This window comes from Sinohyriopsis cumingii, chromosome 7 (genome assembly GCF_028554795.1).
Source record: "Sinohyriopsis cumingii isolate HCF-2022 chromosome 7, ASM2855479v2, whole genome shotgun sequence".
NCBI lineage: Eukaryota > Metazoa > Mollusca > Bivalvia > Unionida > Unionidae > Sinohyriopsis > Sinohyriopsis cumingii.
In genome coordinates this window covers 8027034-8045283 of record NC_142967.1, presented here as the reverse complement: position 1 = coordinate 8045283, position 18250 = coordinate 8027034, and the positions used below count along the sequence as shown (strand labels likewise).

Sequence of the window (18250 nt, the reverse complement as noted above, 5' to 3'; positions counted from 1 at the left end):
ATTGAAAAAATCCACTTATACATCGAGAAAACTGCAGGGGGGTAGGGAACTGGGCTGTTTAATGACTTAATCCTCCTATTACAATCACATTGATAAAAATTGTTAATAACATGCATTTTCTAATGAAGTTGTTTGTTATTCTGTATAAATAACATTTATTTTCAAAATTTCCAAAATTTAAAAGATCATTCCAACTGGTTTCAAAATCCATCGTGTGCACTTGAAAACATATGAATTATGTCACTGCTTTTTGTTTTATTGATTAGTCTGGTTCCCAGAGTAGTACTGAATAGTATACTACCAAGTGGGGAGTCAAAGTAGCCGGGTTCAGATTCATTGTTATGATTTATGTTTGTCAGAGAAACAATCTATAGTGTGCTATAGGTCATGTCTAATTGCTTTTGTACAAGAGTACAAAAGAACTGCATGTACTTTTCTCACACTATCATCTATTTATAGCAGCTGTATGGCTTAGTTAGGAGAAAACAGATTGGTTTTCTAATCTTTAATCTTGGCTCTCAGATCTTTTGTTCTAATTCATATTTGGTACACAACTACTCTGGGTATTTAGCGCTAAAAGTCAAGTCAGATTTATTCTAGTTGATGTATGTGTTAGAGCAAAACTAGTTTTTAATAATTCACAGATGGATTAGAAAAAAAACAAAAAAACAATCCTCCAAAGATGAATACATGAATGACATAAACATAATTCCATTCTAGGTCAGCATAATGCCCATTGCAGGCTGTGTGGAAAGAATTGTAATATTTGGTGCTAAAAGTCATCAAATGGAATCTAGTCAATGTGTGTGTTAGAGTAAATATGTTTTCCAAATAATTTCACAGATGGATCAGAAAAAGACAAAAAACTGAATTCTCCAAAGATTCAGAGATGAATACATGAATGACATAATACAGTGTTCCATTCTAGGGCAGCATCACGCCCATTGCAGGCTGTGTGGAAAGGATTTTAATATTGGTCATGGTGGTAAATTTGATGTGGAAAAACACTTGAAAACAAAGAAACACATCGAATTAGCTCAATTACTAATTCTAATACTAAGGTAACTCCTTTTTTACAGCAGAACTTAAGTGTGGACTTGAATGTTATAAATGTATAGGTGTTGTTTACCGAGTTCTTAATAGAATACGGACTACCCCTCATGTGTAGCAGACCATGTTGGTCCTTTGTTCAAACTGATTTTTCCTGATTCCAAAATTGCAGAAAAATAAGCATGTGCAAGAACATATGCATCTAATACAAAAAGAACCATGCATTTACATTATGCACAAGATTCTGTCAAACCAGTTGTCAGATTTGCTAATAAGGTTTATTAGGCCAGAAATCATTGTTAGCCAAGCTTTTAACTGATATAGACTTTCATGACAGAGCAAACCAAAATGATAATGAAGATCTTGCTATTGGCACAGAAGCAAGAGAATTCATAGAACACAATTCTACTCTTGCTGTGAAGGCGTTCTATGATAATGTTAGAGATTATTATGCAACAGCCTGTTATTACATGCTCCAGAAATTCCCATATGGAGATGAAGAACTTTTATATGCTTCAGTTGCTGATGTAAATGAAAGACAGTCAAAAAGCTTTAAAAGTGTAAGATTGTTTGTCAAGAGCTGTCCCTTTCTATTGCCACCCTTGTCTATCTTGGATCATCTGGAAGGAGAATTCCTGAAGTATCAGAGTTGGTATTCCACCTGACAGTGTACTTCATGTAGACAGAGTTGATGTGCAATGGCCTTGTATTTCCCAGCTAGAAGAGGCAATCACTGGAAGATATAAATTTCCTCTTCTTTGTTAGGTTATGAAAGGAATATTTGGTTTTTTTACCATTCTAATGCTGACTGTGAGATATTGTTCAGCATTGTTCACAAAAATAAAACTTAATTCAAATCCAGGCTCACTAACCCATTACTTAGTGCTCTACTGGTGTGCAAAAACATTCAAGGTCTCACCTGGTACAAAGTATTTTGAAATGCAAAATGACAGTCTGTTGCTTTCTAAAGCTAACAGTGCTGTATATGAAATCTTGAATCAGTAAATGATATTGAAAGACCAGAGGGGTCAATAAATCATTTTGTACTATGCTCATTGAATTTTTATGTTACAGGTAGATTACTCTTTTTCTGCTAGGATTACTTTTTTTGTCCACTTGGAATACACTTTTTCCTTGCCAGGGGTTGGCATGACTATCCTAGTGGTAAGGCTAGGTTTCAGTGAATCCAAAAAGTTCTTTTATCTTTTTCTCATTCAGATGCAAGTGGTGTGCAAGCAGGGGAAGAGAAAGACACAATTATTCCTGTCAAATCAAGAAGAAATGATGTTTTCCGTGTTTCCATCACCTTAGTTATGAATAAAATTGAGGGCATGATGAGAAATGAAGATGGTATGCCATTTCAGCATTTTTATTCCCTATTATATATATATATATATATATATATATATATATATATATATAGAGAGAGAGAGAGAGAGAGAGAGATATAGATAGATAGATAATATAAATCATATGGTAAATAATAGTTCTTTCAAGTGCATTGGATCCAGCAAAGGATCACATATGTCAGGGATTGATTAAGATAATTGCAATAAACTGACAATGAACTTGGTTTCAATCAAGAAGACCAGAAAAAGGCAGCCATGCACAAATAAAATTATCTTTTAACAGATGACACATTTTCTTTTAAATAATTCTCTAAATTTACTTATTATACTCACACAGTAGCCTATAATTACTACTATAACAAAGAAATATCTGGGATATAATTTGCGCTTACATAAATTTACATAAAATAACAGATGTCATTATGGCTCATGGACTTCTAGGTAGGTATAAAATACTTTCCAGCATCTGCAACAAGTTGAAATAAACTAGTTGAAACATATATTTAAAGGTTTCATTCCTGTAGAAATAGTCATGTAAAGTTTTACAAATACAAATATTTTCCTGTTTTATTTGTTTTGTATTGTCTGTGTTTTCTATTATTTGCCTTTGAAAAAGACTCATTAAGAGGTGAAAGCACTCAGCCTAGTTAGATACTAGTTTTGCACTGTTCGTTGTCAGTTTATTGCATATATATATATATATATATACATTGTGTATATATATATATATATATATATATATATATATATATATATATACACACACACACACACACACAGAGTAAAACCTGTTATGAGAGACTGTCCCTTTGGCCAACAATTAGCGGTCTCACAAGACAGGTGGTCTCTCATAGCAGATTTGTACAAAAAGACCAGTTTCCAAAGTCCAGTTTCAGAACAATTTCAAGAAAAATAACGACAATCACTGTACATATATTCTATTCTTATTTTATTAGTTCTTGCTAAAATATTGTATACATTCATCTAAAAACAAAATTATATAGCAATAAAGATGTACTTCTATCATTAAATACGAAATCACATTTACATTTGATGATTACATTTTTTAACATATGAAATCATTTCTGAATTACTCATTTTTCTTTATAACAACCTAAATTTGTTTTACCGATGTTTAAACCAATTTTTTTCAAAAAGGGCTGCTCTTTTTTACTTTTTTCAGTTACAATAATTATTTTCTCCAGCCTTAAAATTTGTCTCTTTTTAGTTGGAGGTTTGTCCATTGCTATAAAGGTTCTAGGTGTTAAAATTATTAGTGCTCAATTGTAATATCGAATGTTAAGACGGTTTTGACTGGGCTGTGGGAAAATATGAAAAATCTATACATGTGCATTGCATATCTAACAATTAATAAAATAAAAAGAAACAATTATTTCATCTAGAAACAGAATAATTTACTCAGAGACAAAAGTCAACGGCTTCTTTCAGAGATGACATACAGGGATTAACTCTATAAGCAAAGTGTGTAACCCGGTCACACCAGCTTGAATAGACAACAGCTTTGTGATTGGGATGTAATCATTTAACATCAGGGGGAAATACAACAAACATCACAATTCTTGAGCACTATCAATCGAGTCCCGCAAACAATTCTCTCTTGCTGGTTTAACAGACAATGACATTATTCACCCCTGGCAATACGGATTACCTCTATAGATAAACAATATACGCACCCACTACATCAACTTTGGCACTACAACAGCTATTCGTGACATGTACATTAGTCTGGTTTACGGACTGTACCATCTATCACCAGTAGCAACAATCCTTTTTTTAAATATTCCTTTTATGTTTGTTTTTTGTCAGAACAATCATTACTAATCAAGTGGTCATTGTAACAATTGGTTACATATAGATCAGTGGTGTCTGTCTGTTCTCACGATACAGTTGTTGATAGGGATGCTGGGTTCTGTGATAAGGCTGGGAAGCAGGCTAAGTGTAGGAATATATAGTTTGGCTCCCTACTTTTTTTATGCTCCTTGTGTTGCTCACCCCTATATGAATAGCAGAGAACAATGCAAGGAGCATACTAAAGAGGGAACCAGACTTGGAAATAATCTATATTTACTTCAGTCTGGTTTATGACAGAAACTATAAACCACTATAGGCATAGGTAAACAAATTCAGACATTGGTAGCCAGCCTAATTTTTTAAAAATATCTTTTAGTTTAGAATGGTATGAGCAGTCCTTTTTAGAGGGATTAAATAAAGATCAGTGGAGTTTATCCGCATTTTTACGATGCGGACATTACTAGCAGTGTTGACGTGCATATTTTGCCAAGACATTGCAGTCGCTGGTTGTGTTCAGCTGGTGGTCACTCATAACAGAGCATTTATATAATAAAAAAATCAATCCATGCATTATGATTATGGTTGGAAATGACAAGTGGTTGCTCACAGCAGAAGTCGTGCCTGGAAGGTTTTACTTTATATATATTGTTATATAATTTATATTTAATTTAATTGTTTGTTTGTTAATTTTAATTTTTTTATATTCCTTTACATGCTGTTGCAATGTAACATTATTTACTGGATTTGACATTGTCCAGAAACTCAGTTCAGTTTGACCTGACTGTTTTTCGTAAACAAATAATAATAGAAACTTTGAATCTAATGCTGACCTATTTCCTAACCTTTATTCAAAAATCAGTGAGAGTTGAAGTAAACAACTTTTTTAAATTTGTTTTTTATTTTTTCTTAGAGTAAGATTCTTAAAGTGAAATCGAGGCCATACTTGGAGTATATAATAAATAACATGTATCAGTTCGGTTTTTCCAGTGGATTGACCCACATCCAGGTATCTGTTTTGCGTCTTACTTAATATTGGTGTTTTGAGAAAGAATAGTCATTCTGTGCCTTAACACTGGAGAAGTTCAAGTGTTTTATGTTGTGACCAGTTTTTTGGTGCTAATTATTTTGTTTTCTTCAAATTATTTGGATTCCAAGAGATTATTTTTCCCTGGAAATACTTGTGATCTAAATTAATTTTTGGACAAGAACAGTTATCGAAATTTACACAGAATTTAAACACTGGAATATTATGTTCTGTGATTCAACAAAGAACTGTTAACACATCAGTACAACTCTGACCACAGCACACATCATTGCCTTTCATTCATCGGGATTTGAACTCAGTTTCATTAGGACTTTTTATTATTTAGACTTCTATTTCTTAATTCTTGGATTATTCTTGGATTATTTTTGGATTTGATTCGTAAAACGTTAAGTTCTTTTTCTCATTTTTACCTTGTTTTTCTAGGGAAATAAATTTTTTAAAAATGTTTACGAAGCGTGTTATCTTCACTCTTTTCTTGTTATGTTTTTGTAAGAGCCTAAACATAATATATATATATATATCTTTTAACCCTTGGCATTTCCATAAATAAAACCAGAGCTTTACCTATTGACCACTTTCACTTGATATAGTTATCGAATGGAATCTTATTAAAAATCAATCATGTCTCTACCAGAAATGTAAAGTACAGGTATCCTCAGACCTGCAAAATTCACACTGTTATATATATATACAAAATTCACACTGGTTTATCGAGATCGAGAGAGAGAGAGAGAGAGAGAGAGAGAGAGAGTGTGCTAGCAATTTACCCTGTAAAAGATTAAACTTTGCATAGCATCTGTAAAAGATTAAACTTTGCATAGCATCTGGGCAGTGATTTATGACTGAAAGATGTTTTTATTCTTATCCACACACAAACACACACACACACACACACTGCAAAATCTGTGAGCTTTAAAACTTTCTTCAAACCAGAGAAATTATGTCTTCAACATACAGCCAATGGTATATAATGACAATTTTATGTTTTCAACCCAGTTTTCTTATATTTGCAGTGGTGAAGAATGTTACAGTACCTATTGACTATGTCGGTGTGCTTAATGCTCCATCTGAGAAGGGAAGTGAGCAATACATACAATGGCTACATAATATGTGGAATGTTACAGCTACGGTCCGTGATCCAAAAGTCAGGCAGTTTATCTGCCCTTGCTTTAAGCATCTCATGGTACAGCAAACATACAGTTCTTATATAAAAGTCATAACATCAATTCTAAACATTTTAGCTTGTGTATATTGCAGGTTTGTATTTTGTTAAGATATTATCATTTGTGGGATTCATTTTTATTATGACTATGTCTATCTTCCCATCTTTATGATAGGAAAAAAAGCAGAGTATCTCCATGACTAGTTCTGAGATTGTTATTGTTGAAAAGTAAATTAATGCAGAGGATGAGTATTTTTTTTTTTTTTAAATGTTGTAGAGAACAGCTTTCAGAAAGAAATTTGCATTGTAATGATGGTACGTCAAAGAACTTTAATGTTATCAAGCTGTATAAAGTTTTCAGTTCATGTCTTTATGCATCCTTTTTGTATGTAGATAAATATAAAATACTAATTTGTAGGCAATTTCAATGATGATCAATCCTTTGATCATTATTTCTACCATATATACTTCCTTATAAGTCCAGTCCAACTGCAAAATGCACAAACCTAGATCTGCTGTGCCATAATGCATGGCAGATCTGGGTCTGTGCAGTGTTTTGGGAATAATCAGTAGAACAAACAATGTATACCCTGATCTACATGTGCATTATGCTATGGCAGATCATGATCTTTATTGTTTGCAGTTCGACTCGACTTATAAGTGAGTATATATGGTACTCCTCCTAAACATATTAATGAGGTTTACTGAATAGGTTTTATTTTCCTTTGGGGTGTTGTAGAAATAATTGCAAAATTTAAAGATCTGCAATAACAAATCCAATCAAGGATGGGCTTTTGGCATGCCATGTCTCATGATTTTTCACTAGAAGGTTGAACGGTATTTTGACTTTATAAATGAAATCTGCCCCATGAATTTTTTTTATCTTTCCCTATGAAAAAGAATTATCTTGCCCTATGAAAAAGATTTATCTTGCCGCTATGAAAAAGAATTATCTTGCCCTATGAAAAAGATTTATCTTGCCGCTATGAAAAAGAATTATTTTGCCCTATGAAAAAGAATTATCTTGATAATTTACATGAAGAAGGTGGATCTACTTAATTACTAGCAAGGTAGCCTTGATAACATAGAAAAACATTACAATCATGTTATGGAAAAATGTCCTCACATGGTCTGAAAGAAAGCAAAAGACCCTACAGCAAAGGAAGACTACTGTGCAAACCCTGTGGTTAAATAAAAATAATTTTTTTTTTTACAAAAATGTTTTCAACAATCCCCTCTTTACTTGAAATCATGTAGCAATATAGAAAATTATTGACATTTGTTGAGTTTAAACAAATTTATAACATCGATGTGAATTTCATTTATTATTTTAGACCTTTGTTGCTCAGACATATTATTTTGTGTACAAGGAATTACCACAGTAATTAAGTTCCTTATATATTTCCTTTATTTTTCTACATTAATCATATATACAGTGCATTAGTTATTGGTTCACATTCACTAAGATTATATTACTTATGTTAGATACATTTACTAATCTGAACAAAACATTAAAAAAAATTCAGCATTATTTTGCTATTTCTAACAAACAAAATAGTTGTATTTGAATAAAATGGCTGAAAATTTTAGTACAAGTGAATTTTCCACAACTGACTAAATGACATGTCTGCTTTGTCATACTATAAAAAATCAATAAACATATTATTTTCTATTTAGATATTAATGAAGCATTCTTTTTAATGCAAGAAAAATTCTTCACTGGTTACCAAATCAATGGGAAAAACAAAGATCATTGATTTTCTTAGGACTACAGTAGGATGCAGGCATTGTTGACTGGTCCAATGACTTATGGTGATACCTTTGAGTATGCAAAATCCTTTGGTTCTTTAATATAAATTGTCTCAATCAGCATAGCAAAAAAAACATGCAAACCATTTGAAATTTTTCCCCATGAATTTTCATTGAATTTTTTAAACAGAGAATGACAATGCATACTAAATCACAAAAGAATGAGAAGTTACTGTGAACTAGAATTTCGAAATTTGTGAGGTGTATGTGATTATACGGAATTTGATCACTATAATTTCATAATAGGTTGTTAACATGTATGTAAAATATCACGACATTTGTAAGATTAGTTTGCTTTCCAAACAGGAAAATTTACAAGTTCACACATCATTAATGAGAACGTCAGAGACAATTTGAACAAGTATTGAAAATATTTTAAAAAGTCGGCATACTGTTCAAATCAGGCCAGTATCTGTATGTACAAAATGTCATATTGTAATGTCTTCAGTGTGAAATGTTTCTTTTATTGATCACCTAAAAATATTTAAAACAAAAAAATAACCCCAGATCATGTCATTGAGAGTTTTTTCTAAAAAATAACCCCAGATCATGTCATTGAGGGTTTAAGATGTGTTAAAGATGCATATAACATACTTTGAAAGGCGATATTTTTAAAGATATGTACTTGTACTGGTTATGTGGTACAAAAAGTTTACAGAAGAAAAAAAAATTTTACATTAAGAAAATTCTGTATAAAACTTTCTTTTTAAACAGTTTATAATTATTTTTAAAACATGGTATTATTTGTAATGACAAGACAGAAATGTTTTGAAAGTGCCTCATCATGTACACTTCCTTAAATGCAAACATAAACAGATTTAACTCTGTCTGAGGGTACGGAGTCTGTAAATGGAAATCAGAAGAAAATCAGGCATAGTTGTTAAAGATGTGCATGAACTGTCCTTTTGGATTGAGTCCATTATTACTCGCAGAGAAGTTGTACGCCTTGAAATATTGGCAGTCACAAGAAATACACTTTTTAAATCAATTGTTCATATTAACTGTTGGAATAGATCATAGGCTGATCATTAGAGCATATATGTCTGGTTGCTTTCAAGTTTTACTTGAAGTAAACTTAATTAAAAGTTCATAAGTTTCACTGATCAGTTAAAATATATAATAACCTTAAGTTTTAGACTTTATAGTTCCATGAAATATAAACATGCAACAAAAAACCTTTAAGTACGCAGTGTGGACCAATGACAAAAAAACAAACTGAAATACTCCCTTTTCAGTGGTACAATGATGCATTGATTATCTACAATGATGCCAGAGTGAAAGATGCTGTGGATTATCTCCATGAAAAGATGAATGATTGGAAAGAAAAGCCAAATATGGACAACACTGAACAGTGCCTATTGAAGTTTTATGAAGGTAGAAAACTTCTATAAGAGATTGTCCTATACGCAGTACAGTTAAAATAAATTCAAATCTGTTGCACTAAATTATTGGTTGTCAGATCCGTGGGCCTTTTCAGATGATGTCTTTAGTTGCCTAAATAGAATACAGCTGACATGGTTTTTATTTATGTTTATAGAATATACATGATGTCAGGGATTATTTCTTTGAATATCAAGAAAATATAATTAAATATACATCAATAGCAATGGGCATAAATAAGCTTCCCACAAAGTGTGTTAGTAATTTGTGTGCTTGCTTTTGTCACTATGGTTTGTTTAGGGAGAAAGATTTTTTTGCTGTCTTGCCTTCAATAAATGTATGACCAATGAAGCTTGATGTTTGCTAATTTCCTTATTGAAAAGAGTTTGTAGTATGTCTTCTTATCCAAAGTGACTTATTGTGATTCTTATTTGACCATTCTAACTACTGAATGCCTTAACCAATATCAGATCCCAGATGAGCACCCAGATTTTAGAGCCAGGATGCTTACATCCCAGATGAGTACTCAGATTCTAGAGCCAGGATGCTTCCACCCCACATAAGTACTCATATTCTGGAGCCAGAAAGTTTAGATACTAGATGAGCACTCAGATTCTTGAGCCAGAATGCTTACACCCCAGATGAGTACTCATACTAGAGCCAAAATGCTTTCATCCCAGATGAGTACTTCAATTCTGATGCCAGAATGCTAAGATCCCAGATAAGTACTCAGATTCTAGAACCAGATTGCTTATGTCCCAGACAAGTACTCGGATTCTAGAACCAGACTGTTTATATCCCAGAAGGGCACTCAGATTCTAGAACCAGATTGCTTATATCCCAGATGAATACTTAGATTCTAGAACCAGATTGCTTATATCCCAGATGAGTACTCAGATTCTGATGCCAGAATACTAAGATCCCAGATGAGTACTCAGATTCTAGAACCAGATTGCTTATATCCTAGATGAGTACTCAGATTCTAGAACCAGACTGTTTATATCCCAGATGAGTACTCAGATTCTAGAACCAGACTGCGTATAACCCATAAGAGTTACTGAATTAGAGCAGCAAGCACCTTGCATAAAGTGTCTGTAGATTAGGGACTTCACTGTTTGGTTTTCAGACAATTACAAGGTATTCTTGATGTCTATTTTAAGCCTGCCATTTTAAGATACGACCTGGAAGATGATTAGCTTAAAAGGGAAGCCAATTATTCTCAGACTTTGTAGAAAAAAAATAGTGTTGTTGTTGTTGTTGCTGCCATAGGGTTTAATGCCATTTTTCAGCACAAGATAGGCTATACATGGCAGCCAGTATTAATAGTGGAGGAAGAACCTGGGAAAACTCTGGAAAGAACCACCGACCCATGAGAAGCTACTGGCAAGCTTTCTCACTTATCCACATTGGCCGAGCCCGAGACTCGAACCTACGCAGACAGAGGTGAGATGGCAGTGATCCGTGATGGAAAGTGCTTTAGACCACTTGGCCACTCAGGGCCCCGAAAAAAAATAATAAAATTTCCTTCCATTTCATAGCAGTTGAAGCATGCTATACTTTCTCTTTTTTCATGTTAATTTTGCTTATACATGTATCTGATACAATTTCTGATTCAGTTCCTCTCTTAAATCTTGTCATGGTTTTGCTTATGATCAGTTTATATATCCACTGCATATATGTGCCTTGCCTCTGCAGTGGCTGGTAAATCCACTTGTAAACAAGCACTACTATTCACCATATCAGATATATCCGCTTGCTGGATATGCAATCTAGACCTTAGTGATGGATTGATCTGCTATATATGTTCATGTTACAGTCAGCCTTACTGGTCAGTAATGGGGTGTAAAAAATCTAATAAATCAAAAATAGAATTAACAGATGGTTGTTGCTTGCTAAATCATGGAATTTTCTGGAATTGTGTACATTTTGTTACTTAATACTTGTGTTTGTAGTTGACTAACAAAATGTACAAATGAAAAACAATGGAATTTTGAATTGCTCTTGCAGAGCAAATAATAGAAACATTCAGGGAAAGAGAAGGGAATTATCTGTAATCAGTAATTATGGAAATGCACATTGCCCCACACAAACTGAAAAAATAGCTGATGCAAACTGTGTTCAAAAGAATAAAGGCAGCATGAAGACACCATAATGTGCAGTGTAATGTCTGGATATAAAGGCAGCATGAAGACACCATAATGTGCAGTGTAATGTCTGGATATAAAGGCAGCATGAAGACACCATAATGTGGAGTGTAATGTCTGGATGTAAAGGCAGCATGAAGACACCGTAGTGTGCAGTGTAATGTCTGGATATAAAGGCAGCATGAAGACACCATAATGTGCAGTGTAATGTCTGGATATAAAGACAGCATGAAGACACCATAATGTGCAGTGTAATGTCTGGATGTAAAGACAGCATGAAGACACCATAATGTGCAGTGTAATGTCTGGATGTAAAGACAGCATGAAGACACCATAGTGTGCAGTGTAATGTCTGGATGTAAAGGCAGCATGAAGACACCATAATGTGCAGTGTAATGTCTGGATATAAAGGCAGCATGAAGACACCATAATGTGCAGTGTAATGTCTGGATGTAAAGCATAATTACTTTTACAATACCACCAAGAGCAACTTAAGAAGTAGTTGAAAACAGTGACCTTTTAAACAATTTTATATAATCATTTGTATATATTTGACCTATAATGCTGTATAAAATACTGACAATTTAGTGTTTAAAAATTGTGTTTTGTGTTCTGTTCATGAATTTTAATACGAATCTCATGTATGTCAGTAGGAAAAAAGACTCGAGAGACACAAGGTAGTTATAGCTTTTTCATATGCATAGTTTTTAGTATATAAATCAATCTATTATGCATAGTTTTTAGTATATAAATCAATATATTATGCAGAAAATAACTAAGAACAACATTTTTGTAAATCATCTATTAAAAAGTTATCATTTGTCGGCACCTGCATTATCAGGCTGAGTGAGTCAGCCGACAAATCAGCTACTGTAATGACCCCAGACAGAGCAGTGTGCCACTACAGGGGTAAATATGGAGGTTATACAATTTTGAAAACAGTTATATTATAAGATGTACTCATGCTGGCAAACAGTAATACTGCCAGAACTGTATGAAGGTGATACATACATATTTCCTTTTTCTTTCATTTCAGCCTGTATGCAACCTAGAATTGTCCAAGAAGTACCAAATCCTAAATTAGATGCACTAAAAAAGACAATCTTGAAATCCTTTAGTGAAAAATCTGTTGACAACTCACGATGCATTGTATTTGTGAAAACAAGAAATTTGGCTAGTGCACTTGTAGCCTGGATGACAGACATGCCAGATCTTAATGCCTTGAATCCTACAGTCTTTGTGGGGACCAATGCTACAAGAGATAAAGGAGGTAGAGTGCCTGTACGAGCAGTGTCAGTTTAGCCATCCAAGAGAACTGTTTGGTTCAAAGCAACATCAGTTTAACCATCTAAGAGAACTATTTGGTTCATTAAGTATTGAGAAATAATATTTAAAAATATTCTAGACCTTTGAATTGTATTGTAAAGCGGGACACACACACACACACTATGTGCATGTTGTAGTCAGTTCCACATGCCTTTACCATCCCCCCCAACCTCAAAAAGTTCATTCTGATATATTTCCTTATTTTGTCAAGTGTGAAAGTTCTTTATTCATTATATAGCTTTAGAATTTACCTAATGCTTGTAATCAAATACAAACCACTTCTTTATTTTCTTAAAATATAGTAATTGATGCAGATTTCAATTCCATATCACTTAAAAGTACTAGAGCCTGCAGACATTGTATGTTAAAGTTGGCCACACTGGTATACAGTTTTTTATCACTGACATGAACATGTCACAGTCGACATTGTATTTTAAAGTAGCCCACATTATTATACAGATTCATATCACTGGGATGTACACTGGCCAGAAGACATTGTATGTTAAAGGAGGCCACACTGTTATACAGTTTCATATCACTGAGATGTACATTGGCCAGAAGACATTGTATTTTAATGTTGGCCACACTGTTATACAGTTTCATATCACTTGGATGTACATTGGCCAGAAGACATTTTATTTTAACGTTGGCCACACTGTTATACAGATTCATATCACTGGGATGTACATTGGCCAGAAGACATTTTATTTTAACGTTGGCCACACTGTTATACAGATTCATATCACTGGGATGTACATTGGCCAGAAGACATTTTATTTTAATGTTGGCCACACTGTTATACGGTTTCATATCACTGAGTTGTACATTGGCCAGAAGACATTGTACTTTAATGTTGGCCACACTGTTATACAGATTCATATCACTGGGATGTACATTGGCCAGAAGACATTGTATGTTAAAGGAGGCCACACTGTTATACAGATTCATATCACTGAGTTGTACATTGGCCAGAAGACATTGTACTTTAATGTTGGCTACACTGTTATACCGTTTTGTATCAATGAGTTGTACATTGGCCAGAAGACATTGTATGTTAAAGGAGGCCACACTGTTATACAGTTTCATATCACTGAGATGTACATTGGCCAGAAGACATTGTATTTTAAAGGAGGCCACATTATTATACAGATTCATATCACTGGGATGTACATTGGCCAGAAGACATTGCATTTTAAAGTGGCCCACAATTTTATGCATAGCCTTTAAAGTTGCATTGGTTTATTAGTTTGCTGTTATAATTAAACTTGTTTCCTCCAGTGTTTGCTGTGATTTAGTACCAAGTCATATCATAATTTTTCTCCATCATTTTCAAAAGTACAGTATGGAATCACTCTTCATCCCTGAAACTGAATAGCCTATTCACAAACTTGGTTTAGTAGTACCCTGGATATCACTGTAATAGACTGTTTACAAATGCCCTTGGAAGAATTTCACATCATTTGCAAGGTACATCTCACATTAGGCCAAGTCTTATGTACATGTTTCAGATAAAACAATGTACATCTCACATATAACATGAGACCATGTACTGTTTATGAGTTCCAGTTAAAAGTGTACATCTCACATAGAACATGAGGCCAAGTCCTCTGTATGTGTTTCATTTAAAACAATGTACATCTCACATAGAATATGAGGTAATGTCATGTGTTCATGTTTCAGTTAAAACAATTATAAAGTCTGTCAGCTTCTTACATGTGTCTCCTCTCAACATCCTTCCACTTCAAGAATGTAACTTGATTAAATGCTCATTTTCTCTAATTAACTTTGATGTACTGTATAATTTGTCACCACTACAAATATTTAAAATCCATATATCAATTTGCAAAATTTTAAGTGAACTGAATGTGTTAAAAAGCCATTATAACTATTTCTATTGATTAGTTGTAACTTTGTCTTAGATCTACATGGCAGTCTAATATAAATATTGAATTATTATAATCTTTTCTCTGTGGTTTTAGGACTTACCAAATGTGAACAGGGAGATAAGTTGGCTGAATTCCGCAGTGGCAGATACAAGATAATGGTGGCCACATCAGTTGCAGAGGAGGGATTGGACATTCAACAGTGTAACCTGGTTTTACGATATGATCATGTTACACATGAAATAGCCATGGTCCAATCAAGAGGTGAGATATATTGTCAGTCAAGAGGCGAGATAATATTAAGTGTCAGTCAAGAGGTGAGATAATATTAAGTGTCAGTCAAGAGGTGAGGTAATATTAAGTGTCGGTCAAGAGGTGAGATAATATTAAGTGTCAGTCAAGAGGTGAGATAATATTAAGTGTCAGTCAAGAGGTGAGATAATATTAAGTGTCAGTCAAGAGGTGAGATAATATTAAGTGTCAGTCAAGAGGTGAGATAATTTTAAGTGTCAGTCAAGAGGTGAGATAATATTAAGTGTCAGTCAAGAGGTGAGATAATATTAAGTGTCAGTCAAGAGGTGAGATAATATTAAGTGTCAGTCAAGAGGTGAGATAATATTACCATATTTACTGTATATGTTGGGATACCATAAGTTAATTTTTAAAGTAATTTTTTTGTGCACTGTATGTTCTGGGATGCATCATTTTTTTAGTTATATGTTGTGGGACACCTTTTAAATCATTTGAAAATTACATGTCTGAGAATGCACTCCAACTTAAGTTTTATTTTAAAAAACTGTGTACTTGAGATAAAACTCTTTAATCCACTGCAACATCATCTCATCAACCCAACCCTTCTCCTGCACACGCACAATCCATCCTTTCAATGGATGAATATTTTTTCGTTCCCTCATGCCATGAAAAAATAAACATTGGCGGCAACAAATCTCCTGAAGCAGAAATTGCAAGTATTAGAGTCAGATTTTTATAAAATAATTTGGCATCAGTCATGATAATTCTCACACTTCTAACTCTGGTGTTATTGACAGTCTGTCCAAGAATGAGATCAAAGTACACTGGAATTTCATCCATGTTAATGATCATATTGTCGTCGAAATCACCTTCGCTTTTGGCTTTCATGAATTTATTGAATGATTTCATTGTCTCCAAATCTTCTGGGTGATGCTGGGTCATTGATCTCCAACACAAAGCACTATATTGTGTCACTTTAAAAATTGTTCCATTATTTCAAGAAACTAAAGTTGGGTTCCCTATGTTGGCTGACTTTGTATATATATATATATATATATATATATATATATATATATATATATATATATATATACTGTATATATATATATATTTATTTATTTATATCATTTTAAGAAATAAGCACACTTAAAAGAATCCAAAGTCAGCTTCTGAGGATGGCTAGCTTTGTAATAAAATAACCTTTGTATTGGAAATTACGTTGGTAAGTTCAAACAGTGAGTTTATTGCTTGCTCCCAGTTGTGTTTATACACCACCTGGGCTTCTATTTGCTTGGCATCTGTAGTCATAATTAATACAAATGGGCATTGATGTTTGCAGGAAAAATAGTATACAGAGCAATAAAAGTTGTACTCACAGTGAATGTATTTTTAAATGATTTTTTTTTGCGAGATACTGTAATATAGTTAACCTGGATAAAGTACAGTCTTGGGTGCAAATTCAACACAAACTTATTTTGTTTCTTAAGTCCTGGGACATATGACCTAAATGAAAAAAAGTTTCACCATAAGTTCAGGGACAGGAAAAAAATTAAATATTTTATTGTGTCCCAGTATATACAGTATAGTCCATTAAGTTTCAGTCAATAGGTAAGATAATTAAGTGTCAGTCAAGAGGTGAGATAATATTAAGTGTTATTCAAGAGATGAGATAATATTAATTAAGCATCAGTCAAGAGGTGAGATAATATTAATTAAATGTAAGCTAATTGGTACTTTATATTTTTCCCTAATTCTGTATTGCACACTCTAGCTGGAACTACTTTGTAGAGTTGCACTATATTTTTCTTGTTTAGCATTTCTTTTACAACTGTAACCAAAGGTAAAGCTTTTAAGAAGTAAACAATACCACATTGTGTGTTCAAGTCAGGGAAATGAACTTACTGATTGGGCAAAATTTTCTATCAACACAAAGTAACATACACGTTGAATTTAGTGTACGTATTTGTATACATACTGTAAAAGTGGGCCTTGTCCAAAAACATACAGAGGCAAAATATCACTATCTAAAGTTGGCCTTGCCCAAAATGTACAGATACAAAATATCACTATCAAAATGTAGGGCTTGTCGATAAAATACTGAAATGCAGAACAATGAATGATAAATAAAAAATGGCATGAATGCAAATACTTTCATTAATTGATTTGAGAACTGATTAGTTTCAAGTATGGTTTTCATAAATTGAATGCAGTCATATGAATTTTATAGGTTGTTTTTTTTAATTTCATTAGATCACCCTTTTAATAAGACTGGTCACAAATACTATCTTCCTGTTACTTTACCAGGCAAGAGTAAAAGAAAACTATAGATAAAAGTGGTTGACACAAAATGATAATGCATTTCTGAGACCAGTGCAAATATGAATGGCATTGCAATGCAGATAAAGTGCATATTTTGTACTCATTTCAGGGTAATCACCTTTTCATTCAGCTTGCATGTCTGTGACTTGGTCTGTCCACCTTGTAACCAGTATAGCTCTATATCTGTGAGATATATTTTAACACCCGTTTGTAATATGTACACAGTATGACACATAAAAATTATGTCGAGTCCAACTGCAAACAACATAGACCTGATCTGTCATTGTATAATTTGCCAGCAGATCAGGGTCTACGTTGTTTGTTCTACTGATTGCTAGTAACAAACTGCATAGACCCAGCTCTGTCTGCACATTATTATGGCATATCTGGGTCTTTGCTATTAGACTCATCTTATAATCAAAATGGTTACTTCACCAAGGTTTACATATAAGCTCCTGGCTCACTGATAATCAGTTGAGATTTTTCACCATTACTCTCACAGCTTGCTTAGTAACAATGATTTTCTAACAGAATATGTAGCATGCGTCAAGGATTAAATGCAGTTATAGAATCTTGAATTTTCCTTAAATCAATTTGCTTTATCTCTGAGGAAAGTTTGAAGACTTCCTAAATTTTGAGGGATGCCTCAACTCCTTTCAGATTAAAAAGTTTTCATGCACTAAAGTTTAAAATTTAAAACGTGATTTTTGTATCCTTTT

The 18250-nt window shown here is 33.3% G+C and overlaps 1 protein-coding gene across 4 annotated transcripts in view; it reads left to right on the top strand.

Annotated features, from left to right (window-relative positions):
• Positions 1-18250, top strand: part of LOC149794705 (ATP-dependent RNA helicase DHX58-like) — a 106234-nt gene that overhangs the window by 82973 nt on the left and 5011 nt on the right. For all 4 annotated transcript variants that reach the window (XM_089964319.1, XM_089964322.1, XM_089964323.1 and 1 more), the window contains 5 exons: positions 2269-2400; positions 6270-6439; positions 9463-9601; positions 12788-13021; positions 15057-15224. In XM_089964319.1, the coding sequence (XP_089820445.1) occupies positions 2269-2400; positions 6270-6439; positions 9463-9601; positions 12788-13021; positions 15057-15224 (843 nt within the window). The remainder of the gene's footprint in view (positions 1-2268; positions 2401-6269; positions 6440-9462; positions 9602-12787; positions 13022-15056; positions 15225-18250) is intronic.